This window comes from Electrona antarctica (genome assembly GCF_951216825.1).
Source record: "Electrona antarctica genome assembly, chromosome: 7".
NCBI lineage: Eukaryota > Metazoa > Chordata > Actinopteri > Myctophiformes > Myctophidae > Electrona > Electrona antarctica.
The window spans coordinates 25,830,578-25,854,962 of NC_136812.1; the positions used below are offsets into that span (position 1 = coordinate 25,830,578).

General features: G+C 44.3%; 1 protein-coding gene across 1 annotated transcript in view; it reads right to left on the bottom strand.

The window, feature by feature from the left end:
- Window positions 1-1,684: 1,684 nt before the first annotated feature.
- Window positions 1,685-24,385, bottom strand: part of adamts10 (ADAM metallopeptidase with thrombospondin type 1 motif, 10) — a 70,614-nt gene continuing 47,913 nt past the window's right edge. Inside the window, exons 17-26 of the mRNA XM_079506894.1 lie at window positions 19,672-19,805; window positions 14,979-15,102; window positions 11,453-11,533; window positions 11,003-11,166; window positions 10,393-10,519; window positions 9,242-9,371; window positions 8,503-8,707; window positions 5,990-6,166; window positions 5,438-5,603; window positions 1,685-4,846 (exon numbers count right to left, since the gene is read on the bottom strand). Of these exons, the coding sequence (XP_079363020.1) occupies window positions 4,737-4,846; window positions 5,438-5,603; window positions 5,990-6,166; window positions 8,503-8,707; window positions 9,242-9,371; window positions 10,393-10,519; window positions 11,003-11,166; window positions 11,453-11,533; window positions 14,979-15,102; window positions 19,672-19,805 (1,418 nt within the window). The 3' untranslated portion in view covers window positions 1,685-4,736. The remainder of the gene's footprint in view (window positions 4,847-5,437; window positions 5,604-5,989; window positions 6,167-8,502; window positions 8,708-9,241; window positions 9,372-10,392; window positions 10,520-11,002; window positions 11,167-11,452; window positions 11,534-14,978; window positions 15,103-19,671; window positions 19,806-24,385) is intronic.

Here is a 24,385-nt window from a genome sequence, read left to right on the forward strand (position 1 = left end):
AGCATGTGCAGGCATTATGGTTGCTACTTCTGTTCTGTAATATTGAGCTATCAAGTTGATTGTGTACTGTACTGTAGTGTAAACGTAAATACCCTTTGCTGTGCATTGTATAAGAATAATAATAGTTTGTTTCCAAGTACAACACAGAATGATCTAAACGGCTCATTACACTGCAGCATCTGTGTCAGCACAGTAAACGTCATCTTGTAATAACTCAATCCAAATAATCTAGTAAACAACAGAATGGTGTTGATGGTAACAACCAACCCAAGTGCTCATTATCTTAAGTCTGTTTCCAAAGGTTGGCGTCTGGTTGGTGAGTTGCCTGCTCCACCCAGGCTGTGGTTAGCATGGCTGTCTCATCTTTGCCATCTGTGAGAGGTTGCTGGATCCTACGCCCATTAAGAACTGATACTTTGGCAAGGTGGCTCCCGGCCTGAGACTTGGCAGATAAACACACAGATTGAACAGAGATGTCAAAGTGAAACTATGCTTTATTGCTTGTAGAAACAGAATAAAAATAATAAAAATATGGCATAAAAAAGTATTTAATATAAATATCTCATACTGTAGTTCTGTCTTTATTTTTTTATACCTTGTTTTTTACCACTTCAATGGCCTAATGGCCCTAATTAATCTAATCTCACAAGTGTAATTTTGTCTCGCATAGAGATAAAATATATTTTAGTTAGGTATACTTTTAGTCGGCCACTAGGATGCTTATGTAAAAACTTAATTCAAAATACCCAAACCAACATCTTGTTCGTCTCTGATCCTGAGATATGGCTGAATATATCATTTTGACTTTGTCCTTTGACCCTTTTGACTCAAAAGTTAATACACAGAGACAGGATGTGTACAATACCCTGTACACATGCATGCATAAAAACAATGACAATGACATGTTACTAAAGGTGGGAGACCTTTAGTAACATGTCATTGTTCCGACATCCCGTTAGTCCGGCCGATTACTAACACTATCCCAAACCCTAACCTCATTCTTTACCGGCCATGTAGGTCGCTAACCCTAACCTCAGTCTTAACCGGCCACGTACGTAGGTTGACTCAGACTAACGTGATGTTGGACTTATGGGCAGGCAGTCCCTGTGTTCAAGCATATGAACACACACAGATACATAGACCTCCACGTTATGTGTCTGGAAAAAGCCAGGCTAACACAGACCTACAGTATAGAGGAGTCCACAGAGGGGTGGCCTGGGCACAGCCATTACTGAGGTGTACTACACCTGGTCAACAGGGCACTGCATACATGGAGCAGTGCCCTGTTGGCCGGGTGTAGCTATTTAGTGCTGAACACACACACACACACACACACACACACACACACACACACACACACACACACACACACACACACTGAAACTGAAACTGAAACTGAACTGATGAACTGCCATCATCAGTCACGTGTGGACACAGGGCACACAGACATTGACAAACACATGCACAACCTCATTTGGGCAAAAAATATCCCCAATTCTGCTCATCTTTTCCATGACGACATCTGTCAGACACAGAAATAGCAATTATTCATCTAATTTTCCAACTTTAAGGCTACAGTATGGTCTGGGTAATCGTGACCATGACATATCCAACAGATCGATGACAACAAAACATTTGTAAAAGGGACAAATTATGAAAAGGACCCCAAAATTCTAAATTGTTCTTAAATCAACAATACACTATATTTATTTACTTTAGTATTTTTGTTTAAAAAAGTTGTACATGGGAGGACACTTATTTATTGTCTATAGTATTCAACAGCATACAGTACATGTCTGTCATAATTAGCAGACGTGCGAAAACCACAAACAAGGCTGTCCCTCTTCTTTGCTCAGACAAAATAGGCTCAAAAGTCAACCTTTACTACAGTATAGGTCCAGGTATACAGATAGCTCACAAGAGACAAAACATTTGCCTTACATATTAAGACACATTACTTTCAGTTGTAATCTGGATCACTTATTAACACACAAAAAAGTGTCTACTGTAAGCTAGTGATAGTGAAGAATTGACTGTTTTTGGTCCAATCACTTCTGTTGAGGAAATAAAACAACATATCCCACAAATGTAAATGCTGTCTATTTTGAATAGTAAATACCTCAAGGTCTGTGCTTTGAGACTACAAGGTAAAGTTACCAGTATACTTCAGTGGAGTTGTACTACATTAAACAAGTAACATTGTTACATGTTTAATTAAAAAGGCTCAAATTCACCTTCCCTTCTAACTAATTCAAGACTGTAACCATTATTATACCCAATCGTTGCATGTTACATGACAACACAGAACAATGACAACACAGAACAGAAATGACAACAAATAGCAATGTAATAGCACCATTCTGAACCAAAGCACCACAATGAAAATGAATAACAATGCTGCTGACATAGTTTCCTCTTTTTACAATTAAAATCATGTGTTTTCTAGTGTTACATAGAGCTGCTTTCCGCTATGAACAGAGTGGATGAGTGTGAAGAAGTCAGGTCACAATTAACCACATATAAACCCTCTAGACTTAGTTGACTGGCTCTGTACTTGGTCTGATCTTTTTTCCCTCTACATCAAACCTATTCTCCGAAAGTAGCTGATCTACAAGCCCATAATGCATCACAATTCTGTTTTCAGTGAATGTTTCCCCCAGAATAGGGATGCTGCTAGGGCTCAAGTGGTGAAAAACCTGATGGTGCAATTGGATTTGATAACCTCTATCAGAGCTTCAGGCAGAGGGCTCCACAAACTCTAGGTTTTTTGTCAGGATGGAAAGACCTCTTAAACAGGTTTTGGTTATACAAATTACAGCACATGTATACATAATCCCCTATTTAAGTTGAAAATATGTTATTTCTGTCATATAACACAGCTACAGTAAGTGGCAAAGTATAGTTTAGCCTTAACAAAATCTGTCAATAAAACCAATATGAAGACGGCTCTTCTCAGCCAGTTTAAGATGGCCTACGACACCACTTCATTGTGAGGGGTTACATGGGCCTGAGGGAATACAACCAGGGACTTTCATAAAACGTTTTCCCACAAGGATTACTGATCCCGAGTCACTGGTCGGGGCATAATATGAGTGACCAATCATATAGCTTAAAAGGCTGTCCTTAAAGACAAAAAAAGCGAAACAGGAAAATCTGTTAAACCCTTCGTGGCACAGACCAGTAATAACCAGTACCAAAATGTAGATTGCATTTGGTTTCTTAATGATGATACAGCTGTGAAATGATCAGATGTGCCACACAAAAATCTGTTCTTTAGCGGCAGTGTAAATCCAGCTTCAGATTACCACTCCTACTATAAAGTGCTTTTTGAATACAGTAGGGCCAGAAGTCATTATCTCCTCAGTGGACTTGCTCCCTGCCTGTCAGAGGCCAGTCACTGTGCGAGACTACTTGCTGTGAGTTTCCACTCGCAGTAAAAGTTACTAGCACTATAGTGCCTGGCCATGAGTATTACCATGTGGCATATAAGTCCCAGTAAATGAACAGCAAGGCCTGTGCTGAGGCATGTTCATACCATGACACTGATAGCACCAGTTGAAGCCTTGCAGGCAAACACAGTAGAAGGCCATGGCAAAGGACGGCAGCCTGATCTGAAAATGTCCAAGCAAGTGAGTGTTTGCACATATAACAAGCAAGGCAGTGTCTCTGGTTTGCCCATGTAGCATTAATGGAGCAGTAAGTAATATAATGCAGAGGTGATGAGGTTTAAGTGAATGAATGAGTGACCATGTTGTAGTGTTTCCAGCAAAATGGCAAGACTATGGCAGATTCACTGCAGTAAAGAAACAGACAGACAGACAGACAGACATACATACAGCCATAGTTTACACACACAGAGCTCAAGTCAAAACATGTTAGCACAAATATAAGAGGTGTCCTCTACTCGGACGTTGTGCAAATCACACTGCTCATCCTTTAGTTTAGACTGAACATCTGAGGATGGTTGAATATGCTGATGAGAAGCAATAGCTTTAAAATATAATGTGGTCAAGTAACTGTCAGAAAATACAAGTCCTTTTCATTTTTTACTAACGTATTCCTTTTCAAAGGCAAAGTTATATGGAAAATGACATTTCTACGAAGGAGATCGTCGTATACATACACAGACACAATGCCTGCTAATATACAGGTTTGATAATTCACTATAACTGTTTGGGCCACACCAGCAAAGAGACTACTAGAGGAAGTCTAGTGATCGAGTACAGTGACCAGTCCTGTGGCCATGATAAAATGTAGTAGCACCATAATATTTCATTAGAGGGATAGTATACTATCAAGAGAGGGAGAGACAAAGAGAGTCACTGGTAGTGGGAGAGAGTTACATCAGATCACTGGTACAGGAACAGGATAGAAACACATTTCTCTCTTTTCTTTCATTCTCTCTCGCCTTCCTCTGTCTCTTTCTCACCCTCTTTCTATCTTTCCCAAGCAGCAGCCTTCTCTCCTGTGGAATGTCTATCTCAGCTCAGACGGGTCCAGTAGACTTCAGTTCTGGGGCCTGGGTTAGCCTCCAACTTCTGGGCTGGATTCAGGATTAAGCCCATCAGGATAATCATGGGAACAGATGAGAGTTCTCCGGATGACAGTGTCCCAATTCCGTCTTACAACACAGTTGTTAGACGTTCTATATGGGCTACTGAGTTGTGGACAGGTGTGGGTTGTGTTGTGTACTGAGCCCAAGGAGGAGGGAGGCTGTGAGTTTGTGGATCACCAGATCAATGTCCCTGGCAGGTCTTGCAGCACATCTGTCTGAAGTAAGGCCGGCTGCAGAACTTAAACCTGAGCACCAGGGGGCAGTAGGCCACAGTGTTCACATCTTTACACTCTGCACAGACAAACAGAACAATAACAGATCAAAGACATCTCCTTTGTTGTTTCATTGACATTTTGTGAAGGTACTGCGCTCTAGGCATGTGACATTGATCAGTGGTTCTCAAAGACATGTAGCTTAACTTTCCCAACACTGCAGATAACAATGAATCATAGCTAATAGGCCTATTAATTAACTTTAATAGACCTATTGCTTACTCCACTATACGTGCAGGTATTCAAGTCTCAATTCTTACTGGAAAAAAACATCAAATAAATAATGAAATAACTAAAAGGAATAATTAAAACCAGTGTTGGGCAAGTTAAGCTACATGTAGCTGACCCAACACTGCAAAAATAGGTGTGGCCACTTTAACTCTTTATTCTTAGGCTATTCGAAAATAGCCGATGTACAAAGCTCACATCGCGTCCCATCACAACATGCTGTGAGCTTGTAGATCTGGTATTTCAAAAACATTAAATCTTGAAAAACTGTAATTTTCTTTCTTTTTTTCCTGACTGTGTTTTGCCACCAAATACATTTTATTGGGGTTTTTTGAAAGGAAAAATATTTGAGAACCACTGGGTTATTAGATTGACCACTGACCGTCAGGGTTGTCTGTGCTGACCGGCAGACTGAGGTCACATTTACTCTTGCACTGCTGCATGACCGCTGGCCGCTGGTGGTCCATACACTCGCTGGACGGCTGGCCAGTGTGAGTCAGACACTGCACAGAACGCATTTCCTGGCCCAGACCGCACTTCGCAGAACACTGACACACACGCACACACACACACACACACACACGCACACACACACACACACACACACACACACACACACACAGTTTTTAAGTTGCTTTTGGTTAAATATTTAGATATTTGATGTTAATTTTCAACAGCCACGCCCCTTCCTATATGAACCCATTGCATTTAATTCAAAACATCATTTTAAACTTTAGTTCCTCGTTCTGGTTCACACAAAAGTACACGTTCAAATTACCCCAAAGTGAAAATACCCCTTTAACTGCAATATGCATGAATAAGGATTCCATATGGTGTATTTTAGTATAATCACTAAAGGGAGATAAACAGGATTTATACTTGACATAAGTCAGGCTTTACTCAGCTAGCATCCAGTCTGTGTGTGCAGTCTTACCTCTCCCCAGGGCCCCGTTATCCAGTGAGGCGGGGGACAGCGCTGCAGGTTACAGCGCACCCTGTTGGTGGGGCGGGTTTGCTTGGAGCACTCTAAATCTGGCAGAGTGGCCCCACTGTCCCCACTCTTACACAGGATCACACGGTGCCTGTAGCCAGGACCACAGCTAGGGGTGCACTAGAGAAACACAACGGAGACAAAACATTATACTTTGGATAAAGTGCTGTGAGTATTGTGATATTTTTGGAAACTTTTCGTCTATGCCAAAATTGCAATCAAAACAGTTATTTTATTAATTGAGAAAATTATCAATATTTTTTTTAAACTAGAAAAACTGTTCCTGCAGAAACTGTGTGGGCTCGCTGAAAACCCCCAATGTATATGATGTACAGTAGAAAATGTATTAAAGCCAGTGCCGTGCTGATGGATGGTGACGTATTCACTGCCGCCCCAGGAAGCGGCAGAGGTTTGAATGTGTGTTATATTATAGCAACCACATAGCACCTCTGTGTGAACCCTTCCTCATGCAAACACTTTTACAAAAGAAAACTTGTAAAAAGAAAAATACAAGCATAAATAACTGCATAAAGCTGAACATGTAGCTGAAGTTTGAACTAGATTTCTAGCACAAAGTATGTGGAAGTAGTTAGGTGCCCAAAAAAGTGGCTGTAGAGAACTAGTGTGTGCTCGCTGGAGAGAGCCCACAATAAACGTTTACTTTAAATCGATTAGTTCGATAAACTGTGTAAAAACACGAAGGAAGCGAAAGGCAGGAGGGGACACTGACACAGAGGGTGTGTGAGGTGACTGGTGAGGAATGGATGGGCTGCACAGGGTCACTGCAGATACAAGCACAACTTCATAATTCTTCCAGTAGGTGGCAGCAGTTTTATTTATGTGAAAAGCAGACAGACGGCTTTAGTTCCAGTAAATCAGCTGGACATGATTCTTATCTTGCTCTTGCCAAGTAAGCAGAATTTCATTTGAAAAGTGGGCTGTCCCTTTCAAAGATGCAATTCATTACAGCCTCATTCTTTCAATTAAGTGAACAAAGTTTAGCCCCAAGTTTAGAGTGGGACTCATGGGAGTGGAGGATAAAGACCTGCCAGCTTCCTGTTCCTAAAGAGGAACAAGGCATCGGCGAGCTGAGATCTGTGAACAAGACATCCTTCAAAATGCACTAAACTTTACAAATGCACAGCTACACTTACACTCCACAAAAATATGTGGAGAAAATAATCTGATGACCTTGAAGCTCCCATGGAGCTCTTCAACTATGGGTCAGGATTAAAATAGAGCATGGGCCGGTTTCTGGTGGAAGTTCCCATGTGACAAGAGTTATAAAAATGTGCTGGTGTCCCAGTGCCAAGCATTAATAAAAATCTCTTAGCCTTGATACATTCTATATGATGTATATGTCTGCTTCGTGCTCCTACTGTGCATTCCATTGATACGGTGTACTTTATTTCAGGTGATGTCAGTATTATCCATGTTCAAATGGATGAGAAGAATATGGTGCCACTGCCAAGTGAGAGGAGTGGGGGGGGGTCTTATTTTTAGGGCACCAGTTTTAAAAATAGCTTGTTAACTCCTTGGACACCAGGGGGCAGTAGATGCTTTAGGTCAGGGGTTCTCAACGTTTTTGGCTGGGGACCCCCGAAAATGCTTTGGCCATGACTCGCATCTAACCAGTTAAGCGCAATACAAGCTCCTTCTGATATCCAAATTTGTGAAAGTGTGGCAATAACTACATTTTGATGTCCTCCAGAACTTCTGATGGTCGTTTTTTTTTTTTTTTTTTTCACCTGCACGCCAAAATATACTGACTGTCCAAACTACTTCGGACAGCCCAGCAGAAACTGTCAACCTTGACCTTTAGGATGTCGGCTCGATTTCTCTTTGCAACATTGCGACACCCTGTAGTATTCCCTCCCTGTAGTGAAAATGAGGAACGATGCAGGGCAAATGCATGATGAGCAACACGAGGAAGAAGCTGCTGTGAGGAAAGGAAATGAGGAACGATCCAGAGCAGATGCGTGGTGAGCAACTTGAGCAACAGAACGCTGTGGTTGCGCAGGAATTAAGAAGGAATCAAACAAACGCAGCACACATACATGGGGAGAGACTTCTGTATTCATCACTTTGACCAGCAATTCCCAACCTGTAGGCCTGTAGGCCCACTGGTGGCAAAATACAAACTTTGGGGCTTTTAATGCCTTTAATTGATAGTTGACGGTGAATGGGGAGAGAGACGGGGAGTGACACACAGCAAAGGCCTTCAGGATCGGGACTCGACCTCACGACGCACTGTCAGGCCATATTGTAGCCTAGGTGCCCGATAATGATAATATAACATAAATATTTTTTAAAAGCCAAAAGTAGCCGATCTACACGTTCACAGTATGTTGTGTTGTGACACGGTGTGAGCTTGTAGATTGGCTTTTGGCTGAAGGTTTACCCCAGAATGATAGGGCCCATATGGTTAATCACCACAGTACAGTACAGTCGCTTACCTCTGACCAGTCTAGGGCCAGCCACTCAGGGGGGCAGGTGTGATTGTTGCAGGGCACAGTGAAGGAGGGCCGTGGGGCTGTGCACACCGAGTCATCCTGGACCTTCTCCTCTGTGGCGGAGATCTTTCTTTTACACAGCACGTCGCGTGTCTGCAGCCCCCCATTGCAGGTGCGGCTGCAGTCGGACCACTCCCCCGACCACCAACTGAGGGGAAGCACAGAGGGAAGCCAGGTGGATATTTGTTTGAACGTGCGTGATTCCAACAGTGGGATGGAAACTCCAGTAGTAAGTTAGACCGCCGGACCCACAGGCATTCGCAGGGAGGAAGCATCAAGGACAAAACGTGTGTGTGTGTGTGTGTGTGTGTGTGTGTGTGTGTGTGTGTGTGTGTGTGTGTGTGTGTGTGTGTGTGTGTGTGTGTGTGTGTGTGTGTGTGTGTGTGTGTGTGTGTGTGTGTGTGTGTGTGTGTGTGTGTGTACATACTTGCAGAGGACAGTGGGTTAAGCACACACAAAGACACACAACACACACAAAGACAGCCAAATAGTGTGCAAACATGTAGACGCACACAAGTGGGCAAACATAAATACAAACATATGATGATCATGTGAGCTCAGATCAAATAAATCACTTCTACAAGAGACTACTACAGTACAATTTAACTCTGAGAGAGTAAACGTCGACCCATTTGGGTCAAAATGTTTACAAATTAAAACCTGTAGTTTGAGATCTACTCACGTTGGGGAGCATGGCTCAGAGTTGCAGGCTCTTTTCTTATCTTTGGGTTTGTTCTTCTTGTCACAGGAGTGGTTGAAGACCACAGAGTGGTCTGCCTGCTTCTTACAGACCACCTGCTGCAACTGCACACCTGGGGAATACGCCACATAAACACACAATACAAATATACGTGAACAATGACATTTATACATTTATTGAATTATTTATTTTAAAAGTCTGTTTTCATTGCATTACATTGTTTTGTATTAAAGCAATGAAAATAACAACTGTGACCAGTAAAGCAAACCCCCAAGATGAGAAAATAGCTTGCAACACTATGGTGCTGCTTGCCAATGCATGATGCAGCAGTCAAACCAGTACTCTCTAGCTCTATTTTGTAGATTAGATTAGAGTTGAGCTGACTTCACCATGGCATGCGCGTTAATGTTTATGTGTGCCTAATTGCACGTATCAATATTTACGTGCAAAGTCTTGATGGGAAATGACACGAAATATTGGATGGAGAGTCGCGCTATTTTCAGTTCGCAACTCCCATCATCATATAAGAAAGGCTTGAATTTGCACTTGCTGTGCACATGTTAACAGGTCCCCTCTTTAGTCAGGGTTTTTTGTAGACATTGGTCATTGGATTGCATTGGTCATTGGCAGCTTTGGATCATTAACACTAGTAGAGAGAGGGCCGTTGTCATCAAACCAAGGCCTCATGGTCTCTGGGCTTCTTAAATGCCTGATGGTTTCAACCACCACTCTAGTTTTCCAGCATTGAACATTCCATTCCCGTGGTTATTCCCTGGGTTCATGTTACTCTACAAACGAGTACAGAGCCATGCAGGGATTTAGATTGTGTGTTTTCATGTGCCACTGTGTGTGTGTATGTTAGTTTGTGTGCGTGCGTGTGTGCCGCGTGCGTCTATATTGTGTTTGTGAGAACCCAATATCCTCACAAGGAAGGAAGGAAAGAAGGATTAGATAGATAGATAGATAGATAGATAGATAGATAGATAGATAGATAGTTGTGTACTGATACCTTGTAGTCGTATATACATTGTACAAAGCTGGTTTGGGCATGCCATGTATATGTGATGGTTAAGGTCAGGGATAGGGATGTGTGTGTGTGTGTGTGTGTGTGTGTGTGTGTGCATACAGTGTACCTCCAGCGCAAAGTACTGAGCAGCGGGACCAGGAGGTGTAGTACCATGCATAACCACTCAGAGGATCCCTGCTGACTGGAGGGTTGAAGCGGTAGTGAATTCCCAGGTTCGGCTCCCTAACCAGGACCTACGAACACACACGCGCGCACACACACACACACACACACACACACACACACACACACACACACACACACACACACACACACACACACACACACACACACACACACACACACACACACACACACACACACACACACACACACACACACACACACACACACACACACACACACACACACAGCAAATAAGATTTTGTTTGCGTGTGTGAATGAGCAATCAGCTTTGCGCTCTGTTATCACACATCATCTAAAATAATTTATGAACACATTATGATATGACTACACTTACAGTACACAGTACAGATTCTAATGAACGCAGTCCTTCATGACATACCCAGTAATTGCGACCTAAGGTCACAGTTAACTATGGAATCGAGGGCCTGGGCCGTGGCTCAGCGGTCCAGGCACCTTGGCCGGTCCTTTCTTGATCTCTAGGAAGACTTGATTAGTTCACGTTATTATTTGTGCTAAACATCCATTCTCACCATGACTATGAGTGTTATGTTAGTGGGCCCCAGGGCCTCCAAGGTTTCTGGCTCGTCGGTGGGCCGTCGATAGTGAAAGGTGGTCCCCGCAATCTCAAACCTTCGGGGCGTGTCGATGGTCAGCTTCCCATTGATAAAGTACTGGTCTCCTTTACTCTTCAGCACTGGGACATTGAGCGAGACGGAAAATAAATTGAAGCAAAGTGATGGAACAAATTAACGTGATTCCTAGTTTTATGTTGCCAGTTGAAACCAGGAGCTGTGACATTAAATTGTTCCTCAGGATGACATAAACACAGACAATCTTAACAGTTTCTGTGGAAATCAAAGAAGAATACACTTCAGACCAAATGATATAATATCATTATGAAGGTATACTGTGACATCTTATTGGATAATAACGGTGTACTTAGAAGTTAAGGATGACAGTGTAAGTTAATGAGCTCCTACCCAGGTAGTTGAGGGACACGTTGAGCTCCTGTATGTGGATGAACACTGATCCTTTAGGAATTCTGACCACCTCCTCATAACCTGAAACCCACGCACGCACGCACGCACACGCACACGCACACGCACACACACACACACACACACACACACGGTTCAATTTGTATACTTTTCTTTTACTGTCTACTTACACAGAAAGACAGAGAAGAAGGCCAAGGTAGGCCTATAGGAAGTTTACATATAGGAGAGCAGGGAGTAATGTATAAAAGCTACTTTAGTACTGTTTAGCTCTGTGAGTCTCCAATGGAATAAGCAGCGTTGACGGATTCCAACCACATTCCTGGGCAGCAGGTCTCAGTGGCTCAGATCAGTGCTAGAGCGAGAGAGCTAAAACGTACTAGAGACCATCAGCTCGTCTTCTCTCCCTCTCTCCTTTTCCGACACCCTTCCTTAGTTTTTACTCTTTCGTCCCTTCTTTTCTGTACACTCGTCTCTCCCTCCACCCTTTCCTCTCTCTTCTCTTCTCTCAGTTGGGCCGGGCTATGCGGCCCGCCAGCCAGCTGGTCATCTAGCCAGGCACTGCAGCCCTGTAAATAACTTCAGCCTCGTTAGGAGGAGGAACGGTCGGGTGGGAAGGAGGGGCTGGGGTGGAGACAAATACAATAATTCCTTCCAGCACTGTGACCGCAGAGGAAAGGAGAGGCTTGGCCCCTGACCTTTCCATGGAGCTCTGGAGCGGCTGGACTAACCCAGATCTGGGCCCAGGTTTCTAGACACAGAGCGGGAGGCGGGGGGTGTGGGGGGGGGATGGGGTGTTTGGAAGAACAGCAGAACTGAGTATGAGGTTTTTGGCCACCCGGCCTGGCCGGCCCGCGAGAGCGACAGAGACAGATAGAGAGAGAGAGAGAGAGAGAGAGAGAGAGAGAGAGAGAGAGAGAGAAGAAAAGGAAGGGAGGGAGAGGTCCCTCTGTTAACAATCAGGGTCTGTGTGGTAAATAGAGAGCCAGCGATCTATAAACCCCCGGCCCTTGACCCTCCAGTAACCCTCAACGCCTGCCAGAGTCACAGACTGGACGGACACACGGTGATTGAGCAAGAGACCGCTCGCTTAAAAATAACACAGTCACATCACAAGCAGTTAAAGAAACCTAAAGAAACCTTACCTATCAATAGGTGTCCTGGACAACACATGTACGGTACACTACGTATGTCCAGAAATGACCTTTGATGTTTCTGGAATCCAAAAGCATCAGTAGATTCTCTAATGGAAAACTTTGCATTTTTTGCATTTTATGGTACATTTCTAGTGGTTTGGCCTGGTCTGAGGGTCATAAAACACTTCGCTCTATGTGATATGCTATGTGTTAGCTGAATATTGACAGCATTGGAGATACTCTGATGATATAATATAACTCAATTCAAGACCATAAACATAAAAAACATATCATTATGGTTTTGACTTGAGCTATTGACAGACAACCCCCACCCCAGATCAGTTGGCTTAATGCTTCTATCAGAGAGCTGCTGTAGACATGATGACTGAACGACCAGAATACCCCTCAAGTCCCAGCTCTGCGGCATGGACACTGGGCTGGTGTTGGAGATGGGGATGGAAGATTGGATGACTGAATGATTGACTGGAATGGAATGAGAGATATGGGGCGGGATGGGGGGCTATAATGGCCCGTGGTGGTGGGGTCAATAAAAGTGGTCAATAAAAGTATTGATCTTGGATAACGTGTCAAATAAACCTCAGCTTGAACTTCAGGTCTGTACTAGATATTCAGCGGAGGTATCTGGAGTTACCGCTGGGGCTTGTCTGGCCACTGTGGTCCAAAGCATGGCCCCCTGCCCAGCCTGCCCTAGGGTGTGTTCACTCTGAGGCGTTCTTGGAAGAGGGTGAGCGGTGCTGACAGTGGGGCCGGAGACTCTGGAGTTGGTGTTGCGGGGGAAACGGAGCCCAGAATAGTTCCCCACAGCGGCCGAACCTCAAGCCACACGGGTTGGACCTCACCTAAATCTGTCTGCCACGTGTCCCTGGGTGGCTGGCAGATATAGGACAAACCATATATATATATATATAGAGTACATGCATGCCCTTCATACACAAATATATGTACTACTGTTGTTTACACAGGCATCCACGAACATAGAAATACCCCATACAAAACGCATGCACGCACGCACGCACGCATGCACGCACGCACGCACGCACACACACACACACACACAACACACAACACACAACACACACACACTTCCCGGAAGACAGACCTCATCTACTTAATTTTGACTGTGGTGCCTTGAGAAGCCATTTGGCTCAGAGTGGAGTTGAGTATCAGGTACCTGCATGATGTTAGCCTACAGTGCAGTCTATAATGAGAGACTAACAAACTTCCAAGGCCCTCTGTTAGAACTCCTCAGGAGGGAACAGTGAGTCAATGAAGTTCCAGAATAGAGCGCTTTATGTTCTTGTCATCATGGCCAAAGACTTGGGATGACTTAGAGCCTGTGACTGACAAGGCTAACATCCTGCACTGCTGGTTTAAATAGCATGTTTAAATCTGGACTGTGTTACTATGTTTAAACAATATTCAATCGCTAACCATTTATCATCAGAAACACTATGGCACACCAAGACAGTACTACAACAGGCGTTAACTGGTATGTAAGAGACTGTTCACCAGCTACAGTGTGTTTTATTTCATTTCAGCTTGATCAAAGTAATGCCTGTACTGTAACAGACGGCTGTGAATAGAACTCATATGTGAACAGACAACTGTGGGCTACGTTCTGCATATCCAGGGTCTTCTAATCCAACTAAATGTCAGAATTCCAAATACACAAGATGCATGTGTGCATTGTTGGAGAGCGGCACAATTATGTTGTGTAACATCTCAGGGTAAAAGCCTCACGTTAGCCCCTAATCTCATTCTCGGAAGCCTGGAGACTTTTCCAGAACTGAAGTCTGCCCCCCCTCCCCCTCTCTCGACTGAAAGGAGGCCAAATTAGAGTTTTCATCTTGTCTTCACCATCTACAGAGCATCACCCACACTGAGACCGTCACACATCTAATTTAAACCTTTTTCTTCTGTCTGAGCTGCAGTAACAAAGCAGCCCTACAGTCTTTGAGCAACCATGGCTATAGGGTTGGCTATACACCTGGCTTTAGTTTTTTAGTGTTGAGCAAAGGTATCGCTGACACTGAAGCAACGGTTTGGCTGGAAAACGATATTTCGACTATGGTTCCCAACCTTTTGTGGATCAGGGTCCACTTGAAATTCCACTTGAACACTTGAAAGTGTTCGAGGCTCACCCTTCTGACTACTTAAGTGGTCAGATGGTTGGGCTGTGTGTATTTTCACTTGTAATATCCTCACGACCCACAGGTTGGGAATCGCTGGATTAGGGAGAGAGGCATAGAAAGAGAGAGAAACAGTGAAAAATATGCAGCGACAGATGTGGAATACAGAGAGACAAAAAGACAAGCAGACAGAGTGAGGGAGTGTCGGTATCTTTAGCGTCGTACCTCCTTCAGGCAGCGAGTCGTTGAAGACACCCTCGATGGCCTCACAGCTGCTTCCGTCGCCCCCGCAGTTCCGGCAGCGGTCCTCGCGCACGTCCGAACCCAAGATGCGGTCGCAGCCCACGTGCTGCAGGGCAGGCAGGGAGGAGATAGGACAGGGTCAGGGTAATTTGGGGGTGAGAGGGCAGTTAAGAGTCTAGAGAGGTGAAAGGTATCAGAGGTCAGGTTGAAGGATTGTCTCTTGATGTGTTCCACACGTCTATTCCAAAACAGATGACCAAGCCGGTTTCTCTTCAGACATAATCGCTTTCATGACAATCTGAATTCCTTTTTGACAAAAATACCCACATCAGTCTAATACTTTCGCGTTGAGATCAGATCAGTAGCTGGTACTTCCAAATCTAGTTAGCTAATTACCAATACTATCATTCTCATATACTATTTGTGTTACTTATATTTTAAGGACTTCGGTGTAGTAGTTACAAATTGCATTGCGGGGTAAAACGGCAGCTTTGGGTTCAGCTGAACAACTGTGTCTTTGACATGTCAATGCACAGTTCAAAATGAAAGCCAGCCTTAAGAGTCAATCATTTTAATGCTTGATCAAGAAGGTCAGAGGGGTTTATTGTTGGTATCGGCCGTGAACACAGGAGTCTATCCCTGTTGCAAAGCCCTAAGACGGATTGCTGAGGAGTAACACCACACCTATCATCAGCTCCCAGAACTTACCGCAAAATAAGAATGCATAATTTGCATATTATCCTGTTTGCGGTGCTGACAATTCTATTTTATGAGAAGGAGTGCTAAGTGCAGCTTTTGAAACAAGCATCCATTACAAACCATTTACCTCTAAATAAAAGAAAAATAATTAGACTTTCCTTATTGGTCACACAGTCAGGCATTCTCACTGTGAAAGCAATGATTCTCTTTGGTGCAATACTGACTGGACCAGGACAACAGGAACTCCCAAAATGCTAAAAATGCTCATTTTACACCACACACAAGTTGAGCAATTGCTAGCCCCGATACTGTCCCTCAGCCCCTACGCTCATTCAGTAGCTCCGAGATGAGCTCATGTACAGCTCCAATTTAGGAACGGACAAGAAAATCCAAGTCACGTGTTGAAACAAGTGTTTAAATCGCTTGTTTAGTCAGCCGCTTTCATGTTTTTCAAGGAAGTTGAAAAGCATTAGCGCCACCCCGGCGCCTCCCCTGGTCGAATGTGGAATTAGATTTTCCAACCGACTTCAGTTCAGTCGACATGCACACGCACGTGCACAACTTCCTTGAAAAACATGGGTGACTAAACAAGCGATTTAAATGCCTGTTTCATCATGATTTGGATTTTCTTGTCCGATCCTAAATTAAAATTAGTTTAGCTCGTTTGGATACAACGTTTTTGGATACGATGTGCAGAAAAGGGTAAGCAGCGTTCCTGGTGGAAGCCATGCACCGTTTCTGCACCGCAGTGGGAGGGGAGCTGTACGTGACCTCATCTCGGAGCTACATAATAAGCGTAAGGACTGAGGGAATGTACCGGGGCTAGCAATTGCAAACTTTCACACAAATCCTTTAACACATGTGCAAACACCATGTTCGTACAGACAAGACCTGAAAAACAATCAATGTGTGTGTGTGTGTGTGTGTGTGTGTGTGTGTGTCTGTGTGTGTGTCTGTGTGTGTGTCTGTGTGTCTGTGTGCGTGCGTGCGTGCGTGCGTGCGTGCGTGCGTGCGTGCGTGCGTGCGTGCGTGCGCGTGTGTGTGCGCGGGCTTTCATGCGTGCGTGCATAAACATTTTACATGTCTTCCCTTTGAGACTGAGTCTGCACAAAAGATTGAGCAATGATGTGACAAATGTTTGGACATGCAACACTGATTATGTTCCAGGACCATGATGCACTGAGAATACGATGCATTCTAGCACCCCCACCTATCACAGAGTCATGTTTCCTTTTGCACAGATTCATGTCTCAGTGCTCCTGAAAACTTTAACCCCTCTCCCCATCTCCATCCACATGTCCCCTCCAGACAGATTTGAACTGAAAGGTGAATTCATTAAGGGAGCATGGCTTTCACCTGGGTTCACCTGCTCCTATCGCTTTCACAGATGTTTCAAATGTTTGCTACACTGACTTTTGACCAAGTTGCTGCTAAGGAGTTCTCTCTGGTTCGCCTCTGCAGCACCATGTTGGTAGCATATGTTCCCCTGGCTATGTGCCCCCCCCCCCCCCCACCTCCTGTTTCTCCCTCTATCCTCAAACTGCACCATGAGGTTGCAAACAAAGCTCGCGGGTTTCTCCTCAATGTGTCTGAATTTTTATGCACGCCATAAATACTATAAATAAGAAAGGGAGAGAGAATGAGGCGCATATTAAATTACAAACAGAGAAATCACAAGAAAGAGAAAAGTATGCATAGGGCAAGACAGAAAAAAATAAGATGCAGAGTGGCCAGAATAGAATTGAGGGAGTGAGAGGGAGAGTGAATGTGTATAGCAGCCAGCGAGCAGTGTAGACAGACTAACAGCTGAGCCGGAGGGTCAGTGAGTTCTTAAACTGAGCAGAAAAGAGTTGGGTAGTGCAGTGAGAACAGTACAGAGACACACACACACACGCACGCCGCACGCACGCATGCACACGCACACGCGCACACACACACACACACACACACACACACACACACACACACACACACACACACACACACACACACACACACACACACACACACACACACACACACACACACACACACACACACACACACACAGAAAGGAGGAGATGTACTGTAGAAGGAGAAGAGGAGGACAGAAAAGGGCTGTTGATAAACAGGGGGGGGTAGTGCTTAATCATCAGAATGAGATCCCACTTTGCTCTACAAAACTCCAGGAAACCACAGAATAACAATTTGGATGTTTTGTGGTTAAGTGTTGTTCATGGTCTTGTTTTTTGTTCCTCCCTGTGTGTGCAACCACCCCCCCCCCCACACACACACACCTCTTCTGTCCAAAATCAACAGGAGGAGCAACTATCACCATCTAAACTATGCACTATTAACACCAGTTATGACTTAGCTACATTCTTAGTTCTGCAACATATGGGTTGAACCTGGGAGCCAAATTATATTGCAGGCTTGTTTTGTAGTGGATCCCCACAAGACAGGGGTGCCAATATGTTTTAATGAGTCTGGGTCCCAGGACCACACTCAATTTCCTGTTTAGGTCCCAGGCTGGAAATGTTTTAAGAAGCCTTGATCTACGTCAGTGGGTCTGACTCCAGGCAGTGTCCCCCCCACCCCCCAAAAAGGTTTAATCTGGCTTTATCGTTATTTAGCGGTGAGAGAATTAGAACGTCAATTGACCAGTGGCTGGAAAGAAAACTACTACCAATGAGGCTGCTGTTTTCACTTTGTCACCTGATCATGGTGCTCAACTAGTTCAACAGTAAAATGTGTAAATCGGATAGTGCATGGATGGAACCAAATCTGATTTAAATGAGCAATGAGGGTGAGGGAATGCACAAATGGAACCAAATGGACCCGTAAGGTCATTTGGTTACATTTGTCCACTATCCGATTGAAATGAACACAGAATTTCACTGTGCACTGCACACTCTGGAAAACTACGAGAGCGAGTGAGCGTTCACAATTTACAATTTACAATTTAGGCATTTAGCAGACGCTCTTAATCCAGAGCGATTTACATTAAGCAATAACAAAAGCATGGCATACATCACATATATAAAAAGTAGTTATCATGAATCATGCGTAAACTAAGAACGTAACAGTGGAGTATCTATGTAAACTATACATACTATACTATATAATATATTATACATGTGTACTATAAAGTGCTATGACTACATAAAGTGCAATTCTAGAGCTGTCTACGTAACAAGCTAGCTAAGTCTGTTTAAAATACTATCTAAGTCTACATAATGTGCTATCTAAGGGGCTAGGCTAGGGCAAGTGCTACGGGCCATGGTGGAGTCTGAAGAGGTGGGTTTTCAGACTACGGCGGAAGATTGGGAGTGAGGCTGCAGTTCTGACTGTGATGGGAAGTGCATTCCATAGTTTTGGAGCCAGAAGGGAGAAGAGTTTGGGACGTGCGGAGCGTTGTCCCGGCGTTTTTAGTGAAGGTAACTCCAGCTTCCCTGTGTTGGCTGATCTGAGTGCGCGGGAGGGTTTGTAGGGTACGATCATACTTGTGAGATATGGGGGAGCCATGCCTTTGGTTGCTTTGAATGCCAGCATCAGAGTTTTGTATTCTGTGCGGGCAGCGACCGGGAGCCAATGGAGGGAGCGGAGAAGGGGGGAGACGTGTGAGAATTTTGGCTGGTTGAAGACCAAGCGGGCTGCGGCATTTTGGATCAGTTGGAGGGGCTTAAGTGCACATGCCGGTAGGCCAGTAAGGAGGGAGTTACAATAGTCAAGTTTTGACAAGACTGTTGTCTGGATTAGGAGCTGGGCTGACTCCTGGGTGAGGAAATGGAACCAAATGAACCCGTATACACATTTGTACACTTATCTCATGGAAATGAAAACAGGATTGTGTACACTATAAACTACACACTACACATGTTTTACAATACACTGTAAACTACTCATCACATGCACTGTACATACAGTATCTCCACTTTCAACATTTCAATCACACACACATGCTCATAGTCACACATATGAAAATCTGTCAACTCACCTTGCATTCTCCATTTACACACACATCTAAAGTTTCATCTCGGCAAGGTGTGCCATCCACCACAGCCGGAGCACGTTCAGTGTAGAAGTTGTATCCTTCCGCCAGACAGTTTAAAGAACAAGACTTCACCCCTCCTAGACACACGCACACACGCACGCACACGCAGAGAGATAGGCAGACATGTAAAAACACAAATACAAACACAATACATACTGTACACAAAAAGACATAACATAAATAGTCAATTAATGTTCTCTAATAGTAATTTAATCAAATCTACGTTTTTCAAAAATAACTCAAGATTTTCAAGACTTTTCCAAATCGGAATCAGAATTGGACCCAAAGCATCTGGCATCGGTTAGGCTCTATAGAAAGAAAGCCATTTATGTTTTACACAACGTTCACTCTGCTGCGTTGAGTTAACAACATTACTCTGTTCATTCAAACAGAGAAAACAAACGGCTCCCACAGGATGCATTTTGACATGCTCCAGTGACACCACGCCGCTGTAAGAAGGCTTTGTACAGCAAGTGAGTATGAACTGTATACTACAGTATGAATGTGTCCTGCATTCAAGAGTCTAAGCAGCGGATCATCTTGTTACTACAGAAAGGCAATGTTGGGTATATCTAGATTCCCAATACTCCTGGATTAGAGTAGTTGCCTAACAATGGCACACAAATATCATGCCAACTTTTCAAGATTTCCGCGAGTGGCATGTCACTCACTGGCACTGCCCTACAGGTTGTGACAGTGGCATGTCACTCACTGGCACTGCCCTACTGGTTGTGACAGTGGCATGTCACTCACTGGCACTGCCCTACAGGTTGTGACAGTGGCATGTCACTCACTGGCACTGCCCTACTGGTTGTGACAGTGGCATGTCACTCACTGGCACTGCCCTACTGGTTGTGACAGTGGCATGTCACTCACTGCCCTACGGGTTGTGACAGTGGCATGTCACTCACTGGCCTACGGGTTGTGACAGTGGCATGTCACTCACTGGCCTACGGGTTGTGACAGTGGCATGTCACTCACTGCCCTACTGGTTGTGACAGTGGCATGTCACTCACTGCCCTACTGGTTGTGACAGTGGCATGTCACTCACTGCCCTACGGGTTGTGACAGTGGCATGTCACTCACTGCCCTACTGGTTGTGACAGTGGCATGTCACTCACTGCCCTACGGGTTGTGACAGTGGCATGTCACTCACTGCCCTACTGGTTGTGACAGTGGCATGTCACTCACTGCCCTACTGGTTGTGACAGTGGCATGTCACTCACTGCCCTACGGGTTGTGACAGTGGCATGTCACTCACTGGCCTACGGGTTGTGACAGTGGCATGTCACTCACTGGCCTACGGGTTGTGACAGTGGCATGTCACTCACTGCCCTACTGGTTGTGACAGTGGCATGTCACTCACTGCCCTACTGGTTGTGACAGTGGCATGTCACTCACTGGCCTACGGGTTGTGACAGTGGCATGTCACTCACTGCCCTACTGGTTGTGACAGTGGCATGTCACTCACTGCCCTACGGGTTGTGACAGTGGCATGTCACTCACTGCCCTATGGGTTGTGACAGTGGCATGTCACTCACTGCCCTGACAGGGGTTATACGAGGTAGAATCATCAGACCAGGGATCAGTGATGTAACTGTTGTTACACACACGTACCCCCCCACTCCACCACCACACAAACACCTAGACACGCACACACGCACCTCAGACAGACACACACACACACACACACACACACACACACACACACGCATGCACCTCAGACACACACACACACACACGCACCTCAGACACACACACACACACACACACACACACACACACACACACACACACACAATTTAGGCATTTAGAAGTCGCTCTCAACCACAACAACTTACAATAAGAACGGTAAACACCAAGGGCCAGATTCACAACGGAAATATACGACCAGGTGTAAATTAAATGCGTAATGATAGCGTATTAATCCGTCCGATCAAGCTCACGAGTCAGTCACCAAAGGTGGCGTAATGACTTCATTTGTGCGCCCATGTATCTCATTTCGCCTCTTTCCCAAGCGATTCGCCTGGTTAAATGGAACATCCACGCCCATTCCACGCCATATAAGGCAACAGGAAATATCTGTCCTCGGATGAAAAACTTCAGAGCAGTTTATTTTGACAGGGAGTCTCTCGCAATGTCAAAGGACTGAACGTTATAAAGTAGGCTATAGGCTAATCTCGTTCATTTATTGATTTAAATTCAAGCTCAGAGTCAGGACCAAGGCTATAGGCCTACCTGGCAATTACTGTATATTACCTAAAGAGCCATTTTTCACCCTTTGTCAGACTTCTGATTGGTCTCTGACTGACTAACCAGCAGGCTCTTCTGCCTTGTTCCGCCCTGGTTCCGCCTTGTTTATGTTGAATTTGCTAAAACATCCTTTTTGGAAACAACTAAAAACAACCATGATATGCCCAGTCTCCATGCTGCACCTGTGATGTTCCTTTTTACTGACACCAAGTTTAAAATAAGAATTGAACGCACAGAATATCAATACAAAGCAACTGAAAAACAGGTTATTTCAATGGTAGTGGATGGAGAGAAAGGATTTTTGTCCAACCACGAAACAGCAACCAATGGGTGCGAAGAGGGGCACAACCATGGGCGGGTGAATTGCACACTCGCCTTTGCAAAGGTAAAAAGGATATCTGATCATTTTTTTTATCAGAGCTGCATTGATTAATGGGGGGAAGACTGTCCTTTGGATTCATACACTGTTGTATATGCTACATCTGAATCATGCCTATGGGGAATTAATTTGTTCTGGACACGTAGCTTAATTGTATCGGATCACCAGCTGATTTTGACAGGCGGGTCTCTCGCACGGACAGACGAATTATATATAATTATAAACGAAACGGACGGAAGCACCTCATAGAAACTTGTCAATGTTAATGAAGTTACTTTTACGATAATGAGAAAGAAGTTCATTTGTACAGTTCAACCACACGACCAAATGCTATATTAAAACTCGGCAATGATAAAAGCCCTTTCTACGGATGAATTGTGCACTGCACCTTTGCAGAGGTAAAATTAAAATCCGATAATTTTCATTATTTGATTTATTGATTACTGGGGTGATTGATTCCCTGCCCTGCACTGTCCCACTACATCGGAGTTGGAAAACAAATGGAATAATGGAGGACACAGGACAGATTTAATCCATCCCGGACCAATTTTGCCTTTTTTTTTCTTTCTTTTTTTTTCTTGAGGGATTAATCCGTTTTTGGAAAAGCTAGATTTCATCTGATCCAACTAGCTGTTTCCTCATCAAGGTAAGAGTTATTAGGCTATTCTGTGTGTGGCGTCCATGTGAGCCCATATTATAAATTAATACCACGACGCAAATGGAGGCAGATAGGTGCTCATGCAGCAATATATGGCACGATAGTCTATTTAAATCATTATGTGAAACTTTAATTGGCTGCAGTCTGTCAACATGCTGAGCGACCTAATAATTCAGCTCTGAATGCAACTACATAGCCTACAAAATAAATACAAACCAGTGGAATTTGCATCAGCATAACATAAGCTAAGCAGTTGACACATTTTCTTCTTTTATGTATGTGTGTGTTGACAAATGCTGGGCACATACATATCTTTTTTGAGGTTTGGGGACTATTCATTGATTCAGCATGAAGACTAAAGCCTTCTAAATAAATATACGCATGCCTTGATCACTGGTACACCACCCTCCGACCTGAAATGTGCGGATTTTACGACTAACGGCGGCCACGTTCAAGTTCATGAATTCCACACATAACGTGGCAATACTCATTAATGTCCGTACGCTCACGATATGAGCGTAAACGGCGTAATGAATCTGGCCCCAAGAACCTACACCTTATTGGTCAAGCACACACACACACACACACACACACACACACACACACACACACACACCGCTTTTATTCACCAGCTTCTTGGTTTCCATGTCTTGCCATAAGCGAGCAGCAGGAGGAAGGTGCTAAACCCTCACTAATTCCTACCTGGAAGAGGAGCCGTACGAATGAATGCCTACTGTACGTGTTTAGTATGAGAGGCCCCTGCAGTCAAGTGGTTGGATGAGGAGGTGCTTATTATACTGGTTCCTGGAGGATGCTTGAATGAATTGGTTACTACATCCTTATGTTCACATAATGATGCACGCATGTGCACGACTGCACGTCCACACGCACACACACTTGCAACTAAAAGCACTCATTTAGATATGCACAGCACATCTAAGTGCTAAGTCGATTAGTCAATTTTCTCTCCGTTCATTTTCATTTGAGCTGTTGGCTAGCTGGATGGATTATGGATATATAATATATATCTACAATCCATCCAGCTAGCCAACAGCTCTACAATTTGAGTGGCTGTTGAAATCACTCTAGCCTGTGTTTGTTTGTGCTGGCAGTGGTGAAGCAGGTACAGTATGTACTGGGAAAGCTTGAGACAGACAGACACAGAGAGAGAGAGAGAGAGAGAGAGAGAGAGAGAGAGAGAGAGAGAAAGAGAGAGTGAGTGAGAGAGGTGCACTGTGCAGGGCAGGGATAACTAGCAGGCTAGAAGACGACAAAGTGGTGAGACCATGGAAAACTACAATTCCCAAGGTGCCATGCTTTGCCAGAACAGTCCATAGTAAGAAAGAGGCTTGGGGCAGTTTGTGTGT